This window comes from Vigna angularis, chromosome 8, assembly GCF_016808095.1.
Source record: "Vigna angularis cultivar LongXiaoDou No.4 chromosome 8, ASM1680809v1, whole genome shotgun sequence".
Taxonomy (NCBI): domain Eukaryota; kingdom Viridiplantae; phylum Streptophyta; class Magnoliopsida; order Fabales; family Fabaceae; genus Vigna; species Vigna angularis.
This window is the reverse complement of record NC_068977.1, coordinates 292,606-320,556: the sequence shown is the minus strand read 5'-3', so window position 1 is coordinate 320,556 and position 27,951 is coordinate 292,606. Positions and strand designations below refer to the sequence as shown.

The following is a 27,951-nucleotide window of genomic DNA, read 5'->3' as shown; positions in this document are numbered from 1 at the left end:
TGTGGTGAGTTCGGCCAGCCAAAATGCAAAATTGAAAGTAATATTTCTAAGCTAAGGGCCTATAAATAGAAGTGCAACCTTAGAAAAATATACACATTCATATATCAAACTCATTAATTATATCTTCGTTTTAGCAAACATGTGGTCTGAGATAACGGATTCCATCAGAAACCTTTTTGCAAATGTTCTTCACCAGTTCATCCACAAAGACTTCCATGAAGCTGTGGCAAAAATGACCATAATAGATGCTTTTCTCTTCATTGTATATAATTCCCTCTACGTCATATTATCATAACATGAATTACATTAGTGATAGTATTATGACATCATTTTCAAAGCATTAATTATCAGAGCTTTAATTAAGTTGTGATCATCACGAAATGAGTCTGTTTTATGCAGATTGTTCATTCCATTGACAAGCTGGGGATATGGCCTCGTCTGCCTGTTTTCTTAGGGCTATTGTATCTGGCTATCAGACGTCACCTTCACCAAGAGTACAACCTCTTCAACGTTGGAACAACACCAACTGGGATTAGGTTCAACCCTTCAGATTTTCCATACAGAACAGCTGATGGAAAATATAATGATCCTTTCAATGAAGTTGCTGGCAGCCAAGGAACTTTCTTTGGCAGAAACATGCTCCCTGTTGATCAGAAGAAAAAGGTCAACAATCATATATATATATATATATATATAAAGCTAGTTATAATTTCATAAAAGATCAGTGTTTTTAGTGCTATAGTTTGTTGACTTGTTCTATATGATTGTGTTGCTTTGATGATGGTGAATTTTGAAGGCATAGTTTTGTGTGTGTGCAGCTATTGAAGCCTGATCCAATGGTGGTAGCAACAAAGCTACTAGCCAGGAGGACATACAAGGACACAGGGAAGCAATTCAACGTGATTGCAGCTTCTTGGATTCAGTTCATGATTCACGATTGGATCGATCATCTTGAGGATACCAAACAGGTCAATCAATTTCTAAAACCATGATGATGTTTTTTATTGTGATAATAAGAAGGTATTTAATTTAATTTGTTCGTGGAATTTTGATACATATCTATATATATGTATGCAGATTGAACTGAGTGCACCAAAAGAAGTTGCAGGCCAATGCCCTCTAAAATCTTTCAAATTCTTCAAAACTAAGGAAATTCCCACTGGATTCTATGAGATCAAAACCGGATCATCCAACATTCGAACACCATGGTGGTAATATTTCTACTACACTTTACCTCAGCGAAAAGTTAAAGGTTAATGTTGATAAGTTTATCATTCGTACTTCTTATACTGAGTTGACTAACATAATTTCAGAAAAATTAGTTTTTAAATGAGGAGCACATCGATATGTACTAAGCAATGATACCGACAGAAATTATAATTTGAAAAGAGAAAAAAAAAGATAACTTATATTTATAAAACTATTTGAGCTTTAGGATTCATGTCATAAAAATGATAATATTATAATAAAGAATATCAACAAAATAAAAATTTATCTCAAATAGATAATAATAATAATAATAATAATATGATATTATCAATAATAATATAATAGTCTTTGTTAACCTGCCTTCTTTAGCACATTGGACTAATGTAAAAGTAAAAGTAGCTGATATGAAAGTTATTGGTATAGTCTCTATGTTTAAGTTGCATGGATTTGGTTGATGAAATAGGGATGGAAGTGCTGTGTATGGAAGCAATGGAGAAGTTTTACAGAAAGTGAGGACTTTCAAAGATGGAAAGCTAAACATATCAAAGGATGGAAACCTTCTGCATAACGAAAATGGAACAGCAGTTTCAGGTGACATCCGCAACAGTTGGGCTGGTGTTTCAACTCTGCAGTCCCTTTTCATTCAGGAACACAATGCAGTTTGTGATTCTCTCAAGGTATAATAATCATAAATTTCATCATGGAAAAAAAGAGTAACCAATCTTATTTTAAAAACAAATTCATTAATGAAAAGAAAATATTAACTAAATACCTGTTTTTTACTGTACTGTTTCAGAAATATTACCCTCATTTGAATGATGAAGAACTCTATCGCCATGCAAGATTGGTGACTTCAGCTGTGATTGCAAAGGTTCACACCATTGATTGGACTGTGGAGCTTCTTAAAACAGATACTCTACTTGCAGGAATGCGTGCCAACTGGTAAGCCTCTCCACACCACACAATTTTCTGACACAGTACAGTTTACATTAAAAAATTTATCTACTGAAATATTTTTCAAGCTGCTTTTTTTAATTTATATTCAAAATGTGGTTTTTTTTTATCTATATAGACAAAAATGAAATACATTGTACGTATATGGAACAAAAAATTTGAAAATTAAGCAAGTTGTGAGCGTCCAGCCAACTTCAAATGAAGAAGAAGTCGTGTTTCCTGGATGACTTCTCTCTAATATAGTAATCAGAAATAAAGTCCTACGTCCAAAAATGATTTTAGAGGCTGATAATCAATTACAAAGCTTTATAATTGATTGCTGTGTAATGAAGTCGTGAAGTCGTGAGCACGACTTTATATAATCTTATATAGGCAAAATTTCTCTAATAATCAGTTACAGTAGGTTTTTAATCGATCACCAACAGTGTAAATGGATAAAAACTCTATGATAATCGATTACATCAATCATATAAATGGATAAAAACTCTCGAATAATCATTTGTAATCTATTTATTTTTTTGAAATTATTGTTTGTTTTTCAGGTATGGACTCTTGGGGAAGAAGTTTAAGGATACATTTGGACATGTTGGTGGGTCCATCTTGGGAGGATTTGTTGGTATGAAGAAGCCAGAAAATCATGGTGTCACATACTCTTTAACAGAAGAATTTACGAGTGTCTATAGAATGCACCCACTACTACCTGATAACCTGCATCTGAGAGACCTATCTGCAACTCCTGGGCCAAACAAATCTCTACCAGTAATCAAAGAGTATGATAATAAAATCTTACCTTAACCTTTTCTTTTCCCAAAGACATTACTACATCTGTTTCTATTTATAATTTATAAGAATTCTTAAACTTCACACCACTTAAACTGATACTGAATTCTTCAATAACTTATATTGTTTTTAAGAATTATTCTTATTTTTTAGATTAATACATTTCTCTTTCCATTTTGGGTGTGTTTAATAGCCATAAAGTTAAATTATCTCAATAATTTGAAGCATTTTATCATTATCTTTGACCAAAATTTCTCTTTCCATTTGGCATTGTAGAATCCCTATGAAAAACCTGATTGGACTTCCTGGAGAGAAGACTCTAACAGAAATAGGAGTTGCAAGACAACTTGTGTCAATGGGTCACCAAGCTTGTGGAGCATTAGAGCTTTGGAATTATCCAGAGTGGCTAAGGGACCTCGTACCACAGAACATGGATGGCACAGAAAGGTCTGAACATGTGGACCTAGCTGCTCTTGAAAGTAAGATATATACATACATATGTATGTAAAAGTTTATGTATAGTTTTAATCTTAAGATATATATTATATCTAGTTATTAACCCTAAAATTATGATGCAGTTTACAGGGATAGGGAAAGGAATGTGGCTAGATACAACCAGTTTAGGAGGTCATTACTGTTGATACCTATCTCAAAGTGGGAAGATCTAACAGATGATAACGAAGCAATTCAAGTATTGGAAGAGGTATATGGGGATGATGTTGAAGAACTTGATCTACTTGTAGGTCTCATGGCAGAGAAGAAAATAAAGGGTTTTGCAATCAGCGAGACAGCTTTTGTAATATTCCTCGTCATGGCAAGCAGGTAAAGGAATAACATTAAAATACCAATATTCTAAAGGATTCATTGTCTGTTTTTAAGTGTAATTTTTGGACTTTCTGTTTTATGAATTGATTTTGAAACATTTATTGTGGATTTGCAGGAGGCTGGAAGCTGATAGGTTCTTCACAAGCAACTATAATGAAGAAACATACACTAAAAAGGGACTTGAATGGGTGAACACAACTGAGAGTTTGAAAGATGTGATTGATCGCCACTACCCTGAAATGACACACAAGTGGTTGAACTCTTCTAGTGCTTTCTCAGTTTGGGATTCACTTCCAAACTCACCCAATCATGTTCCTCTTTACCTTCGTGTTCCTCATTAATGTAATTTCGATATTTATGTGTTTTATTTGGATCTATCTTTTGTTAAGTTTGAATTGATATGTTTATTTGTATCTTGTAAAACTCTAAATTTCGACCTATGTGTGTCTGAGTGCAATGTATATGAGTTTATGAATGAAAACTCTACCCATCTAAGGAAAAAATAAAATTGTACGTAGTTATGTATCTTTAAAGTATGTTTATTTCACTTGTTAAATTCTACCCATCCAAATGCTTATTGAAATTTTCTTAAAATAATGACTTATATGACAAATAAATTCGTTGTTTTGAAATTTCAATAATTAATTTTTTATGATTGATTTTCTAGGGGCCTAATCGCTTCTAGGGGTACAAGACTTCAACAACAAGATTATTTTATTTTCAATGTCTATCTTGAACTAATTCATTCTTTAAATCTTCAAAACTTTTATAAACATTATCATTATTAATTTTTTTATTGAATCATCATCTTCTTTTTTCAATAGTTAAACGATAGGTCGTCTAGAGATGTAACAGAGTTGTTAGACGATGTGGATGGATCACTTTAAGGTGAGGCTGAGTTGTTAGACGATAGATTGTCTAAGTGTTACATAATGTTTTATAATTTACTCGTGGCATTCTAAAATGGGGTGTTAAAGAAGGTGTAAAGAGCTTAGCCTTAGACAAGCTTGACTGAAGGAGTTCGAAGAGCTTGGTTGAAAGAGTTCGGCCTTAGAGACCTCAGCTGAAAGAGGTAGCCCTAAAAGGTCGGCTGAAAGACCTTGTCCTTTGAAGAGCTTAACCTTAGAGAGCTTGGCCTTGGAGAGCTCGGCTGAAGGAGCTCAAATAGCTTGGTTGAAAGAGTTGGCCTTGGATGGCTCGGTTGGCAGAGCTCGGCCTAGAGGAGCTCGACCTAGGGGAGCTCCACTTGGAGGAGCTCAACCTAGAGGAGCTCGGCCTACGAGAGCTCAGCGTAGTGGGAGATTGGCCTAGAGGGACATTAGCTTAGAGGGACATTAGCCTAGAAGGACCTCGACTTGGTGGACCTCGGCCTACGGGAGCTCGGCTTAGAGGATCTCAGCGTAGTAGGAGCTTGGCCTGAGGGAACTCAACCTAGAGGACCTCGGCCTAAGGAAAAGCTCGACATTGAGGGAGAGCTCAACTTGGAGGGAACGCTCGACCTTGAGGAAAAGCTAGGCCAAGAGGGAGAGTTCAACCTTGATAAAGAGTTGAACTTTGATAAGAGATTGACTTGGAAACCTCTGCTTGGAGAGCTCGACCTGACGAGCTCGACTTAGAGAACTCAACTGTTGAGAGTTCAACCTAATTAAATTTGTCTTAAAAGAGTTCATTCAAGAAAACTTTGTCTAAAAAAATCTGACAAAAAAAACTCAACCAAACAAACATACAATACAATTATTTTAATAATAATTATAACAATACAACTTAATTTTTACAATATCTAATTACATACTAATTTCACTACTTTATTATTGTTATATACAAAATAAAAACGATTATTAACAAATAAAAAAAATGCATGTGGGTTCACATAAAGAAAAAAAAAGAGAAAGAAATAGAAGCTTATATGGGAGGAACAATCTTCCTTTCTTTTGTTTTCTTTCCGCAATTGTGAATCCAGTACGTGACACAATTATCAAATATGTCATGGGCATAACATAAGGCACCAACACTCAAAATCAGAAACCATACATAACTTTTCATCATTACACTCCAAATCCTCTCCTACTTTTTATCTTCTTCTTCTACGCACACGAGAACAAAGATCACACCACAGCTCGATGATCCACTCCATTTTCACTCTTCATAGACCCAACCATCAAGGTTCGTCTTCTCGGTACCGCCTTCATAGAGTCGCCGCGCAACCCCTCTGTTAGGGCTCGCTATAACCGTTTCCGTCGTCGATGAGGACAATCCGCCTCCGATCTCAGGTAAGCCCGATCCTCTCCTGGCCTTGCTCTCTATCCCCTGTTTTAATTAATCTCTTTTATCTTTATAGTTTGGTCTCTTTTATCTTTATAGTTCGAATTTGGTGTGTTCCGGAACTTGTGTTTTTGGGTGGATGTGATTTTAGTTGGTGCCTGTTTTTATGAGTTCTGTGAGTGTTATGTGGAATCGAAGGAAGCCTATCTAGAATGTTGGTGACAAGACCTGTTTCCATTGGGAGGAAGGATGTTTTTGGTTGTTGGAGTGAGGTTCTGGAAAATCATTGATTGATTGTGTAACTGGTTTCATTGATGAAGTTTATTTGTTCATTATGGATTGTAGTGGTTGGATTAATGTAATATAATTTTGGGTTTTGCTCTATTCTTTTATTTGTTGGTAGCATGTTTGTGATTGTTTGATTGTGAATTTTCTTGGCTTGTTTCGAGTTCATGTTCTTGCGTTTTCTGAGTTCATTTTTGTGGTGTGTGTGATGACCTCGGTATAAATTGGATCCTCGATTGCATCTGCTGTTTCGATTCATTTGATGTTAATTGCATTTGATTGGGGTACCCTTTTGATGCTACACAGGTGTAGTGATTCCAGATTATGGTTGTCTTGTTGCTTTTGTTTTGATAGATACATGAGGATGAGATTCGTGCTTCTTATTATAATCAACTTAGGTGATATAGCATTATCCAATTCCAAGATTATTTTTTACAATGATAAATTGAAAATATTTTTTTTATAATATTTTAACATCATTTACGTATTATTTTATGATTGATTTATGTACTGATAGGTTCTCCCGGCATAAGACACGTCCGCCCAGTAATCCGGACGTCCGCCAAATAGTCTGGACCGTCCGTCCTTAGAAACCGGACGACCGTCCAAGGACGTCCGCCCAGGAATCAGGACCGAACGAGCGGCCAAACCATCTGAGAGGTGGACGTCCGCCCAAGGTTGGCACGTCCGCCCAAAGTGGAACGTCCGCCCAAAGTGGAGCGTCCGCCCAATGTGGAGCGTCCGCCCAATGTGGAACGTCCGCCCAAGAGCTGGACGTTCGCCCAAGAAGTAGGACGTTCGCCCAAGGACTGGACGTCCGCCCAAGAGCTGGACGTCCGCCCAAGGATTGGACGTCCGCCCAAGCAAAGGATCGCCCGGCCAAGAGCTGGACGCCCACCTAGGGTAACATCCCTGACCGACCATCATTCCCAACCGACGCACTTTGCTGATTACACGGTTAAATGCTAATGGCACATTAAGTCCTTAATGAAGATTAAGGTATTATTGGGCCGTTTCCAGGCCCCCAAAAGGTAAAAGCCCATTACGATCAGTATAAATAAAGGTCTCAGGTATGATTTCCGGACAGATTGCTTAGAACGCAACACATGCATGCATTATTCAACGCCCTGTCATATTACTGACTTGAGCGTCGGAGTGCCTTTAGCAGGTACCCGGCCCCTTCCCACTGGGAGGGTGGAGCAGCGCTAAGGAAAGGGAGGACGCCCGCCCAGCTTGGAGTTGAAAGCAAAGGATCATCCGCCTGGAGGGGAGGACGCCCGTCCAGCTTGGTGCAGAGAGCGAGCGTCCGGATTGGAGGACGTCCGCCCGGTTTGTAGCACAGAGCGATCGTCCATCTTGGTATCGCCCGCCAGTGAAGCTTGCTTCGGTTCGTGGGATCCAGTTGAAAGTGTCCGCCCGTTTCCGACGTTCGTGATCGCTCATCCGCCCGGCTCCTGCATTTGCCATCATCCGCCCGGCTCCAGCGTCCGGATCGGTCGCCCGTTCGTTCATCTTCGACGTCCGCCATCAACAGTAAGTTCGTGTGTTTTAGCATGGTCCGCCCGGATCCAGCCGAAACATTTGGCGCCCACCGTGGGGCGTGTAACTTCGGTTACCCAAAGGTGACCACGAGAAATGAACACGGACCACCCCATCACCAGTACTTCATAGCCGCACGACATATGTCCTCGGCCATTCGGCCTCCACATATTTAAGAACGTTCGGCCTCAGCATAGTCTCGGTCGTTCGACCTCCACATATTTAAGAACGTTCGGCCTCAGCATAGTCTCGGCCGTTGGACCTCCTCATATTTAAGGACGCTCGGTCTCAGCATTGTCTCGACCGTTCGACCTCAGCATAATCTCGGACGTTCGGCCTCAACCTATTCTCGGCCATTCGGACACATATTTTCGACCTTACAACGTACGAACACACCCTTTAAGCTAGAAATACGATCATGTTTCCCTTATACTGCAGGTGACCAACCAAGCCGGACTGAAGCGTTCGTCCAATCCGGACCTAAGCGCTCGTCCGCCCGGATTCAAAGAGTGTTCGTCCAAATCTGGACTCAAGCGCTCGTCCGTCCAGCTTCAAAGAGCGCCCATCCACTTGGCTGAAGCGCTCGTCCATCACGCCTCATCAGGCGCTTGTCCATAAGGCCTTAACTCTCGACCTCAACATATTATAGGCCCGCTCGGCCTCAGCGTATTGTTGATCGTTCGGACTTCGTATTTAAGGACGCTCGGTCTCAGCATAATCTAGGACGTTCGGCCTCAGCAGTCTCGGCCGTTCGGCCTCCTCATATTTAAGGACGCTCGGTCTAAGAACTATTTCGGCCGTTCGGCCTCGTCATATTTTCGGCCTCAGCCTATTTCGCCATTCGGCCTCCACCTGATTAAGAGCGTTCGGCCTCAGTACAGTCTCGGCCATTCGGCCTCAACCTTTTCTCGGCCATTTGGCCATAGCATATTTTCGGCCTTACAAGGTACGGACGCATCTTTCGTTAAACTTGAAATTCGCTATGTTCCCTTCATGGTGCAGGTAACCGGCAACGATGGCGACAAAGCGAAAGACCGTCCGCCCTACCAAACTCCAAGCTGGTGAAAAAGAGTGTTCCAACGAGAACAACTCTCAGCTTGGTTGGGCGACGGAGCGAAAGACCGTCCGCCCTACCAAACTCCAAGCTGGTGAAAAAGAGTGTTCCAACGAGAACAACTCTCAGCTTGGTTGGGCGACGGAGCGAAAGACCGTCCGCCCTACTAAACTCCAAGCTGGTGAAAAAGAGTGTTCCAACGAGAACAACTCTCAGCTTGGTTGGACGACGGAGCGAAAGACCGTCCGCCCCATTAAGACCAAGCTGGTGAAAAAGAGCGTTCCAAAGAGAACGACTCTCAGCTTGGTTGGGCAAAAGGACCGTCCACCCCAGTAAGACCAAGCTGGTGAAAAAGAGTGTTCCAACGAGAACAACTCTCAGCTTGGCCGGGCAAGAAAGCAAAGAGTCGGCCGTCCATAACTTAGCCAAATCTGGCATTCAAGAATCAGCCGGCCATCCGTAACTTAGCCAAATCTGGCATTCAGCGATCAGCCGGCCATCCGTAACTTAGCCAAATCTGGCATTCAGCGATCAGCCGGCCATCCGTAACTTAGCCGAATCTGGCATTCAGGAATCAGCCGGCCATCTGTAACTTAGCCAAATCTGGCATTCAGCGATCAGCCGGCCATCCGTAACTTAGCCAAATCTGGCATTCAGCGATCAGCCGGCCATCCGTAACTTAGCCAAATCTGGCATTCAGCGATCAGCCGGCCATCCGTAACTTAGCCAAATCTGGCATTCAGGAAGCAGCCGGCCATCCGTAACTTAGCCAAATCTGGCATTCAGCGATCAGCCGGCCATCCGTAACTTAGCCAAATCTGGCATTCAGCGATCAGCCGGCCATCCGTAACTTAGCCAAATCTGGCATTCAGGAAGCAGCCGGCCATCCGTAACTTAGCCAAATCTGACATTCAGCGATCAGCCGGCCATCCGTAACTTAGCCAAATCTGGCATTCAGGAATCAGTCGGCCATCCGTAACTTAGCCAAATCTGGCATTCAGCGATCAGCCGGCCATCCGTAACTTAGCCAAATCTGGCATTTAACACTAATCTGGAGTAGGAGGACGTCAGTCAACAATCCGGCCATTTGTCCTCCAAGGTACGCCAAGTCGACCACCACATGGACCCAACAATTCCGGGACCATCCGAAAAATCCCTTCGCACAATCAAATTACGCTCGGGCTTGGGGGGCTTATGTACTGATAAGTCCTCCCAGCATAGACCGAGCGAACGGTTAACAAGGCCGCCCCCCAAAATGGCAATCAGGACCAAGGCCGCTCGAGCGCCACAAGGCCGAGCGTTCACCCCTGTTGAGTACCAAAGTCGAGCGCCCACCCTGGACGACTCGCATAACACAAGAACCGGACGTCTATCTAAAGTAGCACGTCCGCCCAAAGATTGAACGAGCGTCCAATCACCCAAAAAGGGACGTCCAAGATGGAACGTCCGTCCAGAATGAAATGACCGCCCAAAAATGGCAATCTGGCCGAGCGTCCAGCCATTTGGACGTCCGCCCTAAGATGGCAGTCATGACGGACGTCCAGCCATGTGGACGTCCACCCAAAATGGCATGTCCGGTCAAAATGACGAGCGGCCACCCGTGTCAAGCACCAAAGACTGAACGCCCAAACAAACATTAGTCCGAGTTTGCATGGATCCAGCGGTTTTCCAAAATGACGCCCATCCAGGCACGGACAACCCCTTCGCACAATAAAATTATGCTCGGGCTTCGGGGGCTTATGTACTGATAGGTCTTCCCGGCATAAGACACGCCCGCCCAGTAATCCGGACGTCCGCCAAATAGTCTGGACCGTCCGTCCTTAGAAACCGGACGACCGTCCAAGGACGTCCGCCCAGGAATCAGGACCGAACGAGCGGCCAAACCATCTGAGAGGTGGACGTCCGCCCAAGGTTGGCACGTCCGCCCAAAGTGGAACGTCCGCCCAAAGTGGAGCGTCCGCCCAATGTGAAGCGTCCGCCCAAGCAAAGGATCGCCCGGCCAAGAGCTGGACGCCCACCTAGGGTAACATCCCTGACCGACCATCATTCCCAACCGACGCACTTCGCTGATTACACGGTTAAATGCTAATGGCACATTAAGTCCTTAATGAAGATTAAGGTATTATTGGGCTGTTTCCAGGCCCCCAAAAGGTAAAAGCCCATTACGATCAGTATAAATAAAGGTCTCAGGTATGATTTCCGGACAGATTGCTTAGAACGCAACACATGCATGCATTATTCAACGCCCTGTCATATTACTGACTTGAGCGTCGTAGTGCCTTTAGCAGGTACCCGGCCCCTCCCCACTGGGAGGGTGGAGCAGCGCTAAGGAAAGGGAGGACGCCCGCCCAGCTTGGAGTTGAAAGCAAAGGATCATCCGCCTGGAGGGGAGGACGCCCGTCCAGCTTGGTGCAGAGAGCGAGCGTCCGGATTGGAGGACGTCCGCCCGGTTTGTAGCACAGAGCGATCGTCCATCTTGGTATCGCCCGCCAGTGAAGCTTGCTTCGGTTCGTGGGATCCAGTTGAAAGTGTCCGCCCGTTTCCGACGTTCGTGATCGCTCATCCGCCCGGCTCCTGCATTTGCCATCATCCGCCCGGCTCCAGCGTCCGGATCGGTCGCCCGTTCGTTCATCTTCGACGTCCGCTCGTCCGCCATCAACAGTAAGTTCGTGTGTTTTAGCATGGTCCGCCCGGATCCAGCCGAAACAATTTAAAATCATTTTACAATCAATAATAATAATCATAAATATCAACTTATACCAATCATATAATGACATATAAATATGTTTTATTGTTAAAAAAATATTATCAAAATATTATTAAGTGGCTTAAGTGGGAAGACCTCTTTTCGACAAGATCATTCTAATAGAAATTTATTGTGGACATTTCTTTCACACATTTCAATGTAGTATTTAATCTTTAGTATTTTGGGATAAGCGTGCAACTTAAATTATATTATATTTTTCCTATTTGTTATTTTAAGTATAGGTTATTTAATATATATATATATATATATATATATATATATATATATATATATATATATATATAAATAAATAAATAAATGTACTTATTTTCAAAATTTGATATCTAACATTTTGAAACTAGTGTTATGTTAAAATTACGTGGTTAATGATTTTTTATTTTGAATAAAAATAGGTAGTAAGAAGGTTAATTCTTGTGGACTTAAAAAATAAGAATATAATATTTTTGTTTTCTATGAAGTCTTTTGTTCTTAATTTTGAAAAAACTATTTTTAAAGTAAGGGAAATTTATTAATTTTTATATGTTCCAAATATTGATATGCGTCATATGATTGGAGAGTTGGATGGATTGGAATTAGATCTTAGTTGTTTTGTGTTTTTATGATGCTAATGAACGGTTGTACATGTATTTATGTGTTTATAACTGAAATGATTGAAATGATAGTGATGTTGTGAAATATATATATATATATATATATATATATATATATATATATATATATATATATATATATATATATGTATATATATATATATATATATTTTGATTAAATTCTATATATGTGATAAATGTTGTAATTTGTCTAAGTTATGTGATAAACACTATTTTTCATGGGTCTTACATTCTTTCCAACAACAAAAATTTTCGACCTCGAAAATTTTATACTTCTATATATATATATATATATGTATATATGTATATATATATATATGTATGTATATATATATATATTAATTTATTTATTTAGTTTCAAGTCAATTACAACTTCTAATAGTTAAGTGTTAGTAGATAATGATTATGGTAATATATTTTGATTCCTCAAATAATTATTCACAACTAATTTAAATAAGATTTTAATAAATATGTAATTACCTCTTCTACATTGTGCATTTCAACATCATAATTAAAATTTAGAAATACAACACTTTTATGCAGATGAGAGTGGTTCCCGTTGGGTAACACATCACTATTTATTAGATTCTATTAAATTAAAGACGGAGCATTTGTATTGGTGCAGGGTACAATTGTATAATCTGATCCGAATAACATTATACTTTCCCTAAACAGTTATATTACATATTCCGCATTATTCAAACCACAACCCTTTCAAAGCCCATACCTACTATGTATGAATGATTTTTACATGAATTTAATACCAACCATTTCACGTCAGCAAATTAAGTAAGGCATTTAGACTTCACAGGGCAACATTCAATCCACACATAAATGTTTACGATATTATACTAGGCATAAACAATTTAGTACTAGTTCATTTTTTTACATTTCAACCAATTAAAGATTAAATTCTGAATTGAAAATCAATATGCACTAATAGTACTTTCATACACATGATTTTAGCGTATAACATTTCCCATACCAATTCACAAGATTATCATCAATCATGACCTAGTCATGTTCATTATTAATTTCCTCCTTACGGACAACCAAAATCATACCAACAAAGTATATATATAATTAACCTTGCACCTTAAAAGAGCGTAACACTATTAAACAGAGTATGCATTTCAGACAACATCTATTATTGAGATAAATGTATTCACATAAGTCATACTATGAGTTATATATATATCAGATGTACTGTATATCACTGTTAACTTCCTTTATGGGTTACTTAGTCAATTCAATTTATACTAATTACTCTACATATGATATTATGAGTTACCTAGTCAATTCAATTTATACTAATTACTCTACATATGATAATTCACAAGTACCAGAGCATTCCTTTTTATTCTAAAAAAAATATAACAAACATCTAGCCCTTTCACAAATCAAAATACCATACACAAGAAATTTATCCAATAATTTCTCATACTTCTCACGTATACCAATATTATTATTATTATTATTTAAATAACCGACACTGTGAAACAACCGGTAGTAACAATCGAAACTGTTGCTACAGTGAAAATGTTTGGTTATAACTAGAGTATTCCTTCGCGTTGAGCGACACTTGAGTCTCATAATGGAGCGTGAGTTTGCTCTCCTTGAGTGTCCTTCGAGAGTGTCCTAATTTTGTGAGGAGCCTCTCTCTCTAAGTGTGCCTTTTGTTTTCGCATTCTTGTAAGTGTTTCATCCTCTCAATCTTTCGTTTTGTTCCTTCTTTCCTTTAAGCTTTCTTTTAATCCATGTTCTTTTGCATTTACGTTCGTTCCTTGTTCTTGTTATACTTGTTTATTTGTTTTGTTATTTCACCACTCTTCACTTTTTTTTATACTAATAAACTAATAATGGGGTATATAAGCTGGAAAACCGTTGTTAATCTCCCTTCGTTTGAAGATATGATAGAGGAATTCGGGTAGAACAATGCTACGTACCCTAAAAATTATTTTAACTTAAACAAATCATGGATATAAACTTGTTGGACTTAGATCTAGTAAGATCCTTTGCGAGGACCGGAGGATACATCTAGACTGAACTTCAAACTAGACTATGGACAAAATTGAGTTAAAAGAAAACTAATTGTATCAACCCTTTTTGACACAAACATAATATTCCTTCACTTTTGTCTCTTAGAAAAATGAACAAAAATTTAAAAAATTTGGAAGTTCAAGACAAGTTGGGATATAAATTTATGGAGTCCTACTAAAGAACAAGTTGCTCTACTAGAGGCCCTTTTTGCATATGGGATACGAAATCCAAATAGAGAGCAAGTGCAGGAGATTGCAACGAAACTTAAAATTTATGGGAAAATTGGAGAGTATAGCGTTTATTATTGGTTTCAAAATTATGGGTATCGCGAAAAGCAACGATGCTTGAAGCAAAGCACCACCACCACATCTTACTCTCCACTACCCCTCTTGCCACCTTTTTATGAATGGTAAGATATGTTGTATTTTTTTAAAAAATTTTATTTATTTATTATTTTTATTATTATTATTTTAACATTTCTAATTTTATTTATTTGGAGATCTTGCATGGATAGCATTGTCGGTTCCAGATTAGGTGACGTTGAATCTTTTTCCAATCCCTCACATTCCTGATAAAAGAGAAATTTCTCCTCCCCTATTGTTCCAGGTGAAAGCTCCTTCCATTGAGCTTTCCTTACGATTGCCTTCCGCCAAAGAATAGTCTCCTCGAGAAGACTACAATTGTCTTTATTTATTTATATTACTATGGATTGTAATCTTTAACAACCACTTGTGATCGACTTTTGAACATCTTTATTATTATTATTATTATTATTATTAGTAGTAGTAGTAGTATTATTGTATATTTATTTATAGACTTAAATCTAACGTAAACTAGCTAACCATCATTTTTTTAAAACATGGTTTAAAGTTGATTCCTTGATTCACGGTAAAGTAACTTTGTGTCCTTACTGTCAGATCTGTCGGTTTGTTTTTTTTATCTAGGAGCATTAATTTGTTTATTTATTTTGTTTAAGTAGTGTAAGATATATTTTATTTATCACAAGGGTAAGACCATCTTCGGTGTAATGGTTAAGACATTTGGTTTTTCAATAACTCTACTCATATTGGTGTTTCTTCCTCAATAATTCTATAGATGTTCAATCTTCCTTCCTCGGTCTATACTAAGGTAAAATTGGACACTTGAAGAGTTGTATTGATTTTGGGTATTTACAAGACTCAAGCCAAAAGTGAAATTTTCAAAGGCTTAGGAAGGAAAATCTATTATTGTTATTTTTACTCTGATGATGAAATTAATTAAATCTTATGTTTTCCTTGATTCATTCATTTGAAAGCGTTTAAACATATCCTACTTACCTATATATATATATATATATATATATATATATATATATATATATATATATATATATATATATATATATATATATATATATGTGTGTGTGTGTGTGTGTGTGTGTGTGTGTCTCTGTCTGTCTCTGTGTGTGTGTGTGTGTGTGTGTCTGTGTGTGTGTGTGTGTGTGTGTGTCTGTGTGTGTGTCTGTGTGTCTGTGTGTGTCTGTGTGTGTGTCTGTGTGTCTGTGTGTCTGTGTGTGTGTCTGTGTGTCTGTGTGTCTGTGTGTCTGTGTGTGTGTCTGTGTGTGTCTGTGTGTCTGTGTGCCTGTGTGTGTCTGTGTGTGTCTGTGTGTCTGTGTCTGTGTGTGTGTGTGTCTGTGTGTCTGTGTGTGTCTGTGTGTGTGTGTGTGTGTGTCTGTGTGTGTCTGTGTGTCTGTGTGTGTGTTTGTGTGTGTCTAGCCGGTTTAACATGCAATGCTAGTTATACATTAATTAATTCACTTGATTAGTACCTACACTTATAATATTAAGACCTGTTCTAATATAATTTAGTACACTATCTAGCAGTACCTTACGTTTATAACTCCTAATCCTATCATGTATCCACACCATAAAAATTATAAATTCAACAAATCAATGACCAGTAATAGTTGAGACTGTACCAAACATGTTTATAGAATTGAAGTTCACTCAAAACAACCATGAATCGCAACACCGATACCATAAAACAATGACAAGTAGTATTTGTTCATCATGTGAATTATGAAATCATGATCGGCCCTATACTAGACATAATGTATGTAAATTCCACATAGACTAATAACCAAAGATAATATCATGTGGAAATCAATAGCAAAAGATTGACTTCATTTACCTAATTAATTTATAATTCATTTCAATAAATAGTCAAACATATACGCATCGTAATGCCAAAGTAATTAATTTTCACTTGCTCATTCGATACACGTACTAGAAACTAGATGAGCTCACTCCCCAAAGTCCCAAAATCATTGCTCTGATACCATTAATGTAACATCCCATAATCTCACACTTGATAATTCATAATTGATATATTGTAGCATTACATTTAAGGTAACATCCCATAATCTCACACTTGATAATTCATAGTTGATATATATATATATATATATATATATATATATATATATATATATATATATATATATATATATATATATATGTTTTAAACTCAGATTTCAACTACAAACTCATAAATATAACTCGAATTCTTCTAATTTATTCTTCTATCTCTTTCTTCATTGGCACTGAATCAGACGACATTCCTTCATCTGCTCCTGTATAACGAATTATACGATCATCGCACATACAAAAACACAAACAAGTAGGGTGAGCTAACATGCATCAAATCATTTATAAAACATGCATAATTACTTTGATACACTCAACAAACATCATATAATAATTATGTCGGACACCCTCATACCACCATACCACAATCGCACCATAGATATTCATCCCATCATACCACAATTCCTAATAGACACTCATCTCACAATACCCAATAAACACTCATCCCACAATACTTAATAGACACTCATTCCACAATACCCAATAGACACTCATTCCACAATACCCAATCGACACTCATTCCACATTACCCAATAGACACTCATTCCACAATACCCAATAGACACTCATTCCACAATACCCAATAGACACTCATTCCACAATACCCAATAGACACTCATTCCGATGATACGTTGATGAGCGGTCACGGGAGGTTATGCACTTGTGATGACTTCTACTTCTTCTTACAAATACACTTCCAAAATACTTCATACCATCCACAAGGTTAGTCCTCAACACTATGTCCAAAATCGGCACATAGACCAGGACCTCCTGCCCCTCTCACCACATAATTCATCCTTCTCTACTTGAGACTGGATGATTATTAGAGTATCAGGATAGCCTCCAACAACAGGACCCTCAACATCAACATATACACAAATACCATATCATTACATAATCTCTCCACGAGACTCATACCATGCTCATATTCCTCAACTCATATTATACCATTACAAAATCTCCCCATAATACTCATATCATGTTCAATTGCATAAATTCAAATCTAATATAATAAAATACAATCATCACAGAAATCATACAAAATGAATATATCACAAAATAAATTAACAATACTAAAATATCACCATAAATGGTCACCGGAGAAGAATCAAATGTTTGACGAATCAAACTCACCATAAATGGAAAATATAATTAATAAGTTTATGTTGAGCTGTTGTTGTTGTCAGCCATAAGTCCTTAAGATTGTAGTAAAATGTGCTGACAAAAACTTGAACCGCAATTTCCTGAGGCGTGTAGATTCACTGTCCTTAAGGACTTATCCGCGATGTATTGCGCAAGTCCCCCAGGATACAACAGGAACTTCCCAGAATATATCTGAGGATCTCAGAACTAGCAAGAAACTCTAAAAGTATATACCCAGGATATGAAATTTTGACTACAAGATAGAAGGATAGAAAATAGAGATTGAAAATATGTTTTTGTGCTTGACTTCAAATGAGATGGAATGCTTATATTTATAAAGCATGCAGGAAGAACCGTTGCAAAATTATAAACGTTCCATTATGAACGTTGGCCAAAGAAAGACGTTGCTCTCAACGTTGCAAAACTTCAACGTTGCAAAAGTTTCTTTTGCAATATTATAATAATATTTTACAACAATCCCCCACATATTGCAAAAGAAAGTTAAAAGAAAAATGTCTTTGATCCAAACAGTTCTGTCACAAAAGAGAGTTAAAAGAAAATGTCTTTGACCCAAACAGTTCTGTCTCAAAAGTGATTTCTCTTTTTGCAGGTAATCCTTTTTCAAAACAAAGGTATGTCATCTTTGTGTAAACTTGGAAAATGATTGTATAAAGCAATAGCGCAAATCTTTGTTCAGATGAAAAATCAGAGATTGAAAATAAGATAAGAGTATTTATATCCTGAGTCTCATAAGATGTAATGCATCAGAGCTGGTATAGCAAGCTATATGAACCAGTCTTAGATTGAAAAACTTAACACACAGTGTAGTTGGTATAGCAAGCTATATGAACCAAAAACACTTGACGTGTGTTAGAGGTTTATCAATCACAATACACCCCCACAATTCTTGCTGTTATCGCTGTGTTGCGCTAATTAGGCCATGCGCGTGCCCGGTATTCATGAGTGCTCTAGAGATCATGCCAAGATCTCATGCAAGCGGCCCCACTCGACACTCATATAGGTGATTTCATCAAGTGTATGCTGCAAATCATACACCACCCATAAGGGACATGAAAATCATTAAAAACTTTGTTTAGGCTAAAATTCTTTCACCATAAAGAATTTTAATGACAAAGTTTAACCTCTCAAAATGCAGTCTCTAGCACTTTCTCATACACCATAGGAATGGACATAATTGATTAAAATCAATTTAGTGCTATCAGAACTAACAAGTGACTTGTTTTTACCCATATGAACCTTATTCATGGGATCTCCAATCACAAAGGTTGGGTTACCATCACTTGTTTGTTTGCCAGTGGCTTAAGTCCCATTCCCCTCGATGTTTCTAAGATCATATTTCTTCCCAAGGGTTTTGTCAGAGGATCTGCTAGATTCCTTTCTGACTTCACATAGTCAATGGAAATTGTTCCACTCTTTAGCAGCTGCTTCACCAAATTGTGTCTCAATTGAATATGTCTATTCTTTCCATTATAATTCTTGTTTTTAGTTATAGCTATTGCCGATTGGCAATCACAGTGTATTGACACTGATGGGGTTGGTTTCATTCCTAGTGGAATGTTTGCTAAGAAGTTTTTCAACCACTCAGCCTCACTACCAGCCATCTCAAGAGCGACAAACTCAGATTCCATTGTTGATCTTGCAATAATAGTTTGTCTGGCTGATCTCCATGTAATCGCACCACCCCCAAGTGTGAATACATAACCACTAGTGGATTTTGTCTCATCTGAATCAGAGATCCAGTTAGCATCACTATACCCTTCTAGTACAGCGGGAAATCCACTATATTCAATGGCATAATCCATTGAACCTCTTAAGTATCTCATAAGCCTAGCAAGTGCATCCCAATGTTCTTGGTTTGGACATTGAGTGTACCTACTCAATCTACCTACTGCATAAGCAATATCAGGTCTTGAAAAGCTCATTAAATGCAGTAAACTCCCAATTATTTGGGCATACAGAGGTTGAGATACAGATTCTCCTTTATTTTTCATTAATTTAGAATTAGCATCATAAGGGGTACTCACGGGTTTCAGATCATAAAACCCAAACTTCTTAAGAAGTTTCTCAATGTATTGTTCTTGGGATAGTAATATACTATCTCCCTTCCTTATGATTCTAATACCTAAAATTACATTGGCTTCACCCATATCTTTCATTTCAAAATTCGATCCTAGAAATAATTTAGTTCTAGTAACAATCTCATTGCATGTACCAAAAATTAACATGTCATCCACATACAAACATATAATGACACAATCACCATTTTCAAATTTAGAGTACACACATTTATCAGCATCATTAGGTGAAAAACCATCACATAGCAATACATTATCTAGTTTTTCATGCCACTGTTTTGGTGCTTGTTTCAATCCATACAAAGATTTTAAAAGTTTACAAACCTTATTCTCTTGACCGGGTACTACACACCCTTCAGGTTGAGTCATATAAATTTCCTCCTCTAAATCACCATTCAAAAAGGCAGTTTTAACATCCATTTGGTGGATCACTAGCTTATGGATGGCTGCTAAGGCTAACAAAACTCGAATAGAGGAAATCCTAGTCACTGGAGCAAAAGTATCAAAGTAATCTATGTTGGGTTTTTGAGTAAAACCTTTAGCTACTAATCTTGCCTTATACTTTTCTACGGATCCATCAGGATAATACTTTTTCTTAAAGATCCACTTACAACCAATGGGTTTTGCTCCTTTAGGCAAATCTACTAAGGTCCAAGTATTATTTTTCTGAATTGATTCAATTTCAGTCCTAATGGCTTTATCCCACTGTTTTGCATCAGGAGCACTAATGGCTTCTACAAAGTTACATGGATCATTGTCAACAAGATAAGTATAAAAGTCATCTCCAAAGGAAGTTTCCTTTCTCTGCCTTTTGCTTCTTCTCAAATCCTCATTTATGGTATTACTATCATTATCATCAACAGGGTGAGACATCTCACTAACCTTTAAGGGAAACACATTTTCAAAAAACTCAGCATTTTTTGTCTCCATTATAGTGTTACGCTCAATCAGATCACTTCTAAGAACCAGAAATCTATAAGCAGCACTATGTTCGGCATATCCTAAGAACATACAATCAGAGGTTTTAGAACCTATTTTCCTTTTCTTAGGATCGGGTAACATCACCTTAGCTAGACACCCCCACACTTTTAAATATTTAAGGTTAGGTTGATAACCTTTCCACAACTCATAAGGAGTTTTACCGGTTTTCTTATGGGGTATTCTATTTTGTAAAAAACATGCAGTAAGTAAGGCTTCTCCCCAAAGGTTTTCAAGTGCACCAGAACTAATAAGCATAGCATTCATCATTTCCTTAAGGGTTCTATTTTTCCTCTCAGCTACTCCATTAGACTCAGGTGAATATGGTGGGGTTACTTCATGGATAATTCCTTCTTTAACACAATAGTCATTAAAAAGCACATACTCACCACCTCTATCTGATCTAATCCTTTTAATTTTCTTATTTAATTGATTTTCTACTTCTGCTTTATAGGTTAAGAACACATCAAAGGCTTCATCTTTATGTTTGATTAAGTATACCTTAGTGTATCTAGAATAATCATCTATAAAGGTCACAAAATAATTTTTACCTCCTCTAGACATGGTTTGTTTCATATCAGCTAGATCAGTATGAATTAACCCTAATAGCTCAGTTTGACGTTCTACAGAGAAACATGTTTTCTTTGTTAATTTAGATTCTACACATATATCACATTTACTACTCTGTTTATCATGCATATTAATCAATCCTAATTGTTTTAATTTCATAACATAGGAAGAATTCAGATGTCCTAATCTAGCATGCCATATATCATACGAGTCAACAATATAAGCAGAAGAAGAAGTTGATTCATTCATAATTTCAGAAATGTTAAGTACAAAGAGACCTTGATCACAATATCCTTTCCCCACAAAAACATTATTCTTTGTCATAATGATCTTGTCAGACTCAAATGACACTTTAACCCCAGCTTTTCCCAGTATTGATACCGAGATTAAATTAACTCTGATAGAAGGAACATGCAGGACATCATTCAAGGCCAGAGTCTTCCCAGATGTGAGTTTAAGAAGAACCTTTCCTTTTCCTAGGACAGGAGTTGTCCTGGAATCACCGAGATAAACTTGTTCTTCTCCTTCTCTTACACTGATGTAAGAGGTAAAGGCACTTCTGTTTGCACAGATATGCCTGGTAGCACCAGAGTCTACCACCCACTTGCTCACATTGGACATCAAATTTGCTTGTGAAACGACCGCAGCTATAATGTCATCTCCTTCGGCTATATTGGCCTTAGGAGGATTGTCGTTTCTTGCTCTGCGCCTGCACTGTGGTGCATGATGTCCTGGTTTTCCACACACAAAGCAATTTCCTTTCTTCTTAAAGGTGGGGTTAAATCCATTTGGACGGGATTTTCGAAAATGGTTTTTCCTATTGTGATCAGGTTTGTGTTCGTACCTTTTGGGAGCAGGTCTATCCTCTACCACATTTGCTTTTGCAGACAAGGTTTTGGCTCTTGCAGCGGCACATTCTTTCCTGTTGGTATCTTCAACAATTATGTGAGTGATGAGCTCTGAGAGTGGCATCTGCTTGTGTCTGTGTTTCAGTTGTTGCTTGTAATCAGTCCAAGAAGGCGGCAGTTTCTCGATCAGCAATTCCGAAACAAATTCATCTGGTAGAAGGATGTTCTCCGCTTTGATATCTTCGAGCAGCTTGTGGTACTCATTGATTTGCGACTTCATATCCTTATCTTCAATCATCTCCCAGCGATAGTAATTTCCTATAACGAACCTTTGTCTGACGACATCTTCGGCAGTATATTTGAGAATCAACGAATCCCAAATGTCTTTCGCTTCCTTGTAGGAACAATACACATCGAACAAATCATTAGAAAGCGCACTAAGCAAAGTGTGTCGGCATACCTTGTTCGCGTAAATCCATTCTTCAACTAATTTTGAGTTTGAAGGAAGACTGGAGTCCGGTTTCGGAGATGAAAGAGCAGTTGCAACTCCATACATGTCAAGCAGGGTGGACACACGTTCTTGCCAGCGTCGGAAGTTCTGTCCGGAGAAAATCTCGATTTTTGACACGTCCGGAAGAGATTTTGCGAAAACCGTCTGGGTTCCGGAAGCAATATTCTGAGTCTCCGGGATTGAGCTGTTGTTGTTGTCAGCCATAAGTCCTTAAGATTGTAGTAAAATGTGCTGACAAAAACTTGAACCGCAATTTCCTGAGGCGTGTAGATTCACTGTCCTTAAGGACTTATCCGCGATGTATTGCGCAAGTCCCCCAGGATACAACAGGAACTTCCCAGAATATATCTGAGGATCTCAGAACTAGCAAGAAACTCTAAAAGTATATACCCAGGATATGAAATTTTGACTACAAGATAGAAGGATAGAAAATAGAGATTGAAAATATGTTTTTGTGCTTGACTTCAAATGAGATGGAATGCTTATATTTATAAAGCATGCAGGAAGAACCGTTGCAAAATTATAAAAGTTCCATTATGAACGTTGGCCAAAGAAAGACGTTGCTCTCAACGTTGCAAAACTTCAACGTTGCAAAAGTTTCTTTTGCAATATTATAATAATATTTTACAACACAGCCAAGGCACCTTTTTTGGCAGAAACATGCTCCCTGTTGATCAGAAGAAAAAGGTCAACAATCATATATATATATATATATATATATATATATATATATGTAAAGCTAGTTATAATTTCATAAAAGATCAGTGTTTTTAGTGCTATAGTTTGTTGACTTGTTCTATATGATTGTGTTGCTTTGATGATGGTGAATTTTGAAGGCATAGTTTTGTGTGTGTGCAGCTATTGAAGCCTGATCCAATGGTGGTAGCAACAAAGCTACTAGCCAGGAGGACATACAAGGACACAGGGAAGCAATTCAACGTGATTGCAGCTTCTTGGATTCAGTTCATGATTCACGATTGGATCGATCATCTTGAGGATACCAAACAGGTCAATCAATTTCTAAAACCATGATGATGTTTTTTATTGTGATAATAAGAAGGTATTTAATTTAATTTGTTCGTGGAATTTTGATACATATCTATATATATATATGTATGCAGATTGAACTGACTGCACCAAAAGAAGTTGCAGGTCAATGCCCTCTAAAATCTTTCAAATTCTTCAAAACTAAGGAAATTCCCACTGGATTCTATGAGATCAAAACCGGATCATCCAACATTCGAACACCATGGTGGTAAGATTTCTACTGCAGAAGTTAAAGGTTAATGTTGATAGGTTTATCATTCGTACTTCTTAACTGAGTGTAATTATGACTAACATAATTTCAGAAAAATTAGTGTTTAAATGAGGAGCACATCGATATGTACTGAGCAACGATACTGACAGAAAATTATAATTTGAAAAGAGAAAGAAAAGATAACTTAGATGAAAAAAAGTAGAATTTAAATTTAAAAACTGCAACTTGTGTAATGGTTTGGTTGGAATTAGGTTGACCTACGTACGTAATTTTTGGCAATGAGACATTATTTTATTATTTTTGACTGAAGTGTTGCCAAGATCGGAGTGATTCTTAACGAGAATCAAGAATCTTAGTAAAAATACTTTGAACTAAAGCATGAAAACTTAACACGATATATTTATTTTTGTAAAAAGAATTAATAATTTTATTTCGATAATTTTTCTAAAAATTGCACTAGGATAGAATAAAATAGAACGGTGTTTTAATTAGAAAGGAAAGAAAAAAAAAACTTATTTTAAAAAACTACCAAATGTGTTCTTATCGGGATCCTGAGCATAAACCTTTATACAAGTAGTAGAATCTGAGTGGATTGAAAGAACTTAACGTGCATTTCTAAGGGATGGAATTCTGAAGATAGATCTATCTAAAAAAATCTCCAAGTACAAGTCAGTAAAAAAAAATTGATACTTTAAATTAGAGAATAAGTATAAGAGTGAGTATGCATATTTCTTGAGAAATATCATATATATTTGTAAGATTCTTTTAATTTTAGAGCATATGTCATAAAACTGGTAATGCTATAATAAATAATATCAATAAAATAAAGATTTTATTTAGCTGATGAGAATAATAATAATAATATGATATTTATTGTAAATTATAATAATAGTATTCAAATTGGTAGATATTACCGTGAATATTAACTCCAATAAATATATATTTTGAACTGTTTCAAAATGATAAGGTATAATAGACTTTGTTAAACTGCCTTTAGCACATTGGAATAATGTAAAAGTTAAAAGTAGCTGATATGAAAGTTATTGGTATAGTCTCTGAGAAGATGTTTAAGTTTCATGGATTTGGTTGGTGAAATAGGGATGGAAGTGCTGTGTATGGAAGCAATGGAGAAGTTTTACAGAAAGTGAGGACTTTCAAAGATGGAAAGCTAAACATATCAAAGGATGGAAACCTTCTGCATAACGAAAATGGAACAGCAGTTGCAGGTGACATCCGCAACAGTTGGGCTGGTGTTTCAACTCTGCAATCCCTTTTCATTCAAGAACACAATGCAGTTTGTGATTCTCTCAAGGTATAATAATCACAAATTTCATCATGGAAAAAACTGTAACCAATTAAACTTTAAAAACAATCTCATTAATGAAAAGAAAATACTAACTGCATAACCTGTTTTTCATTGCACTCTTTCAGAAATTTTACCCTGATTTGAATGATGAAGAACTTTATCGCCATGCAAGATTGGTGACTTCAGCTGTGATTGCAAAGGTTCACACCATTGATTGGACTGTGGAGCTTCTTAAAACAGATACTCTACTTGCAGGAATGCGTACCAACTGGTAAGCCTCTCCACACCACAAAATTTTGTGACACAGTTTACATTAAAAAATTTATCTACTGAAATATTTTTCAAGCTGCTTTTTTTAATTTATATTCAAAATGTAAAATGAAGTGTTACTTATTTCTATTTATTTTTTGAAATTATTGTTTATTTTTCAGGTATGGACTATTGGGGAAGAAGTTTAAGGATACATTTGGACATGTTGGTGGGTCCATCTTGGGAGGATTTGTTGGTATGAAGAAGCCAGAAAATCATGGTGTCGCATACTCTTTAACAGAAGAATTTGCGAGTGTCTACAGAATGCACTCACTCCTACCTGATAACCTGCATCTGAGAGACCTATCTGCAACTCCTGGGCCAAACAAATCTCTACCAGTAGTCAAAGAGTGTGATAATAAAATCTTACCTAAACCTTTGTTTTCCCAAAGACATTACTACATCTGTTTCTGTTTATAATTTATAAGAATTCTTAAACTAATTCACACCACTTAAATTGATATTGAATTCTTCAATAACTTATATTGTTTTTAAGAATTGTTCTAATTTTTTAGATTAATACATTTCTCTTTCCAGTTAGGGTGTGTTTAATAGCTATAAAGTTAGATTATCTCAATAATTTGAAGCATTTTATCATTATCTTTGACCAAAATTTTTCTTTCCATTTGATATTGTAGAATCCCTATGAAAAAGTTGATTGGACTACCTGGAGAGAAGACACTAACAGAAATAGGAGTTGCAAGACAACTTGTGTCAATGGGTCACCAAGCTTGTGGAGCATTAGAGCTTTGGAATTATCCAGAGTGGCTAAGGGACCTCGTACCACAGAACATGGATGGCACAGAAAGGTCTGAACATGTGGACCTAGCTGCTCTTGAAAGTAAGATATATACATACATCTATATGTAAAAGTTTATGTATAGTTTTAATATTAAGATATATGCTATATCTAGTTATTAACCCTAAAATAATGATGCAGTTTACAGGGATAGGGAAAGGAATGTGGCTAGATACAACCAGTTTAGGAGGTCATTACTGTTAATACCTATCTCAAAGTGGGAAGATCTAACTGATGATAAGGAAGCAATTCAAGTATTGGAAGAGGTATATGGAGATGATGTTGAAGAACTTGATCTACTTGTAGGTCTCATGGCAGAGAAGAAAATAAAGGGTTTCGCAATCAGTGAGACAGCTTTTGTAATATTCCTCGTCATGGCAACCAGGTAAAAGGAATAACATTAAAATACCAATATTCTAAAGGATTCATTGTGTGTTTTTAAGTGTAGTTTTTGGACATTGTTTTGTGAAGTGATTTTGAAAGGGAGATTAATTATAACAATGAATGAAACATTTTATTGTGGATTTGCAGGAGGCTGGAAGCTGATAGGTTCTTCACAAGCAACTATAATGAAGAAACATACACTAAAAAGGGACTTGAATGGGTGAACACAACTGAGAGTTTGAAAGATGTGATTGATCGCCACTACCCTGAAATGACACACAAGTGGTTGAACTCTTCTAGTGCTTTCTCAGTTTGGGATTCACTTCCAAACTCACCCAATCATGTTCCTCTTTACCTTCGTGTTCCTCATTAATGTAATTTCGATATTTATGTGTTTTATTTGGATCTATCTTTTGTTAAGTTTGAATTGATATGCATATTTGTATCTTGTAAAACTCTAAATTTCGACCTATGTGTGTTTGAGTTCAATAAATATGAGTTTATGAATGAAAACTCTAACCATCTAAGGAAAAAATAAAATTGTACGTAGTTATGTATCTTTAAAGTATGTTTATTTCACTTGTTAAATTCTACCCATCCAAATGCTTATTGAAATTTTCTTAAAATAATGACTTATATGACAAATAAATTCGTTGTTTTGAAATTCCAATAATTAATTTTTTATGATTGATTGTCTAGGGGCCTAATCGCTTCTAGGGGTACAAGACTTCAACAACAAGATTATTTTATTTTCAATGTCTATCTTGAACTAATTCATTCTTTAAATCTTCAAAACTTCTATAAATATTATCATCATCAAAATTTTTATTGAATCATCTTCTTCTTTTCCCAATAGTTAGATGATAGGTGTAACAGAGTTGTTAGACGATGTGGATGGATCACCTTAGGATGAGGCTAAGTTGTTAAACGATAAATCGTCTAAGTGTTACATAATGTTTTAGAATTTACTCGTGGCATCTCAAAATGGGGTATTAAAGAAGGTGTAGAGAGCTCAGCC

The 27,951-nt window shown here is 37.1% G+C and overlaps 3 protein-coding genes across 4 annotated transcripts; 2 read left to right on the top strand and 1 right to left on the bottom strand.

Annotated features, from left to right (window-relative positions):
• Positions 1 to 133: 133 nt before the first annotated feature.
• LOC108345851 (alpha-dioxygenase PIOX) lies at positions 134 to 4,135 on the top strand. Its single transcript, XM_052867682.1, has 10 exons — positions 134 to 262; positions 400 to 663; positions 819 to 968; positions 1,078 to 1,211; positions 1,673 to 1,886; positions 2,006 to 2,151; positions 2,706 to 2,933; positions 3,220 to 3,422; positions 3,522 to 3,765; positions 3,884 to 4,135. The coding sequence occupies exons 1-10, from the start codon at positions 140 to 142 to the stop codon at positions 4,107 to 4,109; spliced, it is 1,932 nt and encodes a 643-aa protein (XP_052723642.1). The 5' UTR covers positions 134 to 139; the 3' UTR covers positions 4,110 to 4,135.
• Positions 4,136 to 5,734: 1,599 nt separating this feature from the next.
• On the top strand, positions 5,735 to 27,395 carry LOC108344585 (alpha-dioxygenase PIOX). 2 transcript variants are annotated; one of them, XM_052867027.1, is made up of 9 exons: positions 5,735 to 6,038; positions 23,736 to 23,885; positions 23,999 to 24,132; positions 25,234 to 25,447; positions 25,567 to 25,712; positions 25,873 to 26,100; positions 26,389 to 26,591; positions 26,691 to 26,934; positions 27,081 to 27,395. In XM_052867027.1, the coding sequence occupies exons 1-9, from the start codon at positions 6,012 to 6,014 to the stop codon at positions 27,304 to 27,306; spliced, it is 1,572 nt and encodes a 523-aa protein (XP_052722987.1). In that variant the 5' UTR covers positions 5,735 to 6,011; the 3' UTR covers positions 27,307 to 27,395. The 2 variants fall into 2 exon arrangements, with proteins under 2 accessions (XP_052722987.1, XP_052722988.1); XM_052867028.1 differs by lacking the exon at positions 5,735 to 6,038 and adding an exon at positions 23,523 to 23,564.
• On the bottom strand, positions 16,831 to 23,558 carry LOC128193495 (uncharacterized). Its single transcript, XM_052867029.1, has 2 exons — positions 22,363 to 23,558; positions 16,831 to 16,937 (listed from the first exon to the last, which is right to left on the bottom strand). Exons 1-2 carry the CDS (start codon positions 23,079 to 23,081, stop codon positions 16,928 to 16,930), a joined length of 729 nt encoding a protein of 242 aa, XP_052722989.1. The 5' UTR covers positions 23,082 to 23,558; the 3' UTR covers positions 16,831 to 16,927.
• Positions 27,396 to 27,951: the final 556 nt, after the last annotated feature.

What these genes read in the sequence shown, in the direction of transcription:
- LOC108345851 (XM_052867682.1), top strand. Translation starts at nt 140, where the DNA reads ATGTGGTCTGAGATAACGGATTCCATCAGAAACCTTTTTGCAAATGTT. An exon ending in TAGATGCTTTTCTCTTCATT is followed by an intron (nt 263 to 399) that starts GTATATAATTCC and finishes TGTTTTATGCAG; the next exon opens with ATTGTTCATTCCATTGACAA. An exon ending in TTCCTCGTCATGGCAAGCAG is followed by an intron (nt 3,766 to 3,883) that starts GTAAAGGAATAA and finishes GTGGATTTGCAG; the next exon opens with GAGGCTGGAAGCTGATAGGT.
- LOC108344585 (XM_052867027.1), top strand. Translation starts at nt 6,012, where the DNA reads ATGAGGACAATCCGCCTCCGATCTCAG. An exon ending in CAATCCGCCTCCGATCTCAG is followed by an intron (nt 6,039 to 23,735) that starts GTAAGCCCGATC and finishes GTGTGTGTGCAG; the next exon opens with CTATTGAAGCCTGATCCAAT. An exon ending in AACATTCGAACACCATGGTG is followed by an intron (nt 24,133 to 25,233) that starts GTAAGATTTCTA and finishes TTGGTGAAATAG; the next exon opens with GGATGGAAGTGCTGTGTATG.
- LOC128193495 (XM_052867029.1), bottom strand. Translation starts at nt 23,081, where the DNA reads ATGGCTGACAACAACAACAGCTCAATCCCGGAGACTCAGAATATTGCT.